Source organism: Triticum dicoccoides, chromosome 1B (genome assembly GCF_002162155.2).
Source record: "Triticum dicoccoides isolate Atlit2015 ecotype Zavitan chromosome 1B, WEW_v2.0, whole genome shotgun sequence".
NCBI lineage: Eukaryota > Viridiplantae > Streptophyta > Magnoliopsida > Poales > Poaceae > Triticum > Triticum dicoccoides.
Window position 1 is genome coordinate 643,430,899 of NC_041381.1, and position 485 is coordinate 643,431,383.

Sequence of the window (485 nt, forward strand, 5' to 3'; positions counted from 1 at the left end):
AGCGAGTTGGCCCGCAGTGCGAAGCCGTCGAAAACGAAGATCTGTCCGGGGAGAAAAACTTCACCCTTGACTGCATTGTTGATGATTGAAGGAGCCATCAAGCCTTATGGTGACGACACAGTGGAACTCTTAATGAAAGCACCAATGTTGGTGTCAAAACTGGTGGATCTCGGGTAGGGGGTCCCGAACTGTGCGTCTAAGGCTAATGGTAACAGGAGGCGGGGGACACGATGTTTATCCAGGTTCAGGCCCTCTCGATGGAGGTAATACCCTACTTCCTTCTTGATTGATCTTGATAATATGAGTATTACAAGAGTAGATCTACCACGAGATCGTAGAGGCTAAACCCTAGAAGCTAGCCTATGGTTATGATTGTTGTTGTTGTCGCGCGGGACGGGCGGGTTCCAGCGCGGCCGCGTGGTGCACGGCATGCTCGTTGCCTCCCTCTCCCCCGCCCTCATCGCCTCCCACTTCGTACGCCCCCC

At 53.6% G+C, this 485-nt stretch overlaps 1 protein-coding gene across 1 annotated transcript in view; it reads left to right on the forward strand.

Moving 5' to 3' along the window:
- Positions 1-384: 384 nt before the first annotated feature.
- The window catches only part of LOC119350770 ((R)-specific enoyl-CoA hydratase-like), a gene marked incomplete at its 5' end in the record, with an annotated part of 1,159 nt that continues 1,058 nt past the window's right edge, over positions 385-485 (forward strand). The window contains one exon of the mRNA XM_037618436.1: positions 385-474. Coding sequence (XP_037474333.1) covers positions 385-474 — 90 coding nt within the window. The remainder of the gene's footprint in view (positions 475-485) is intronic.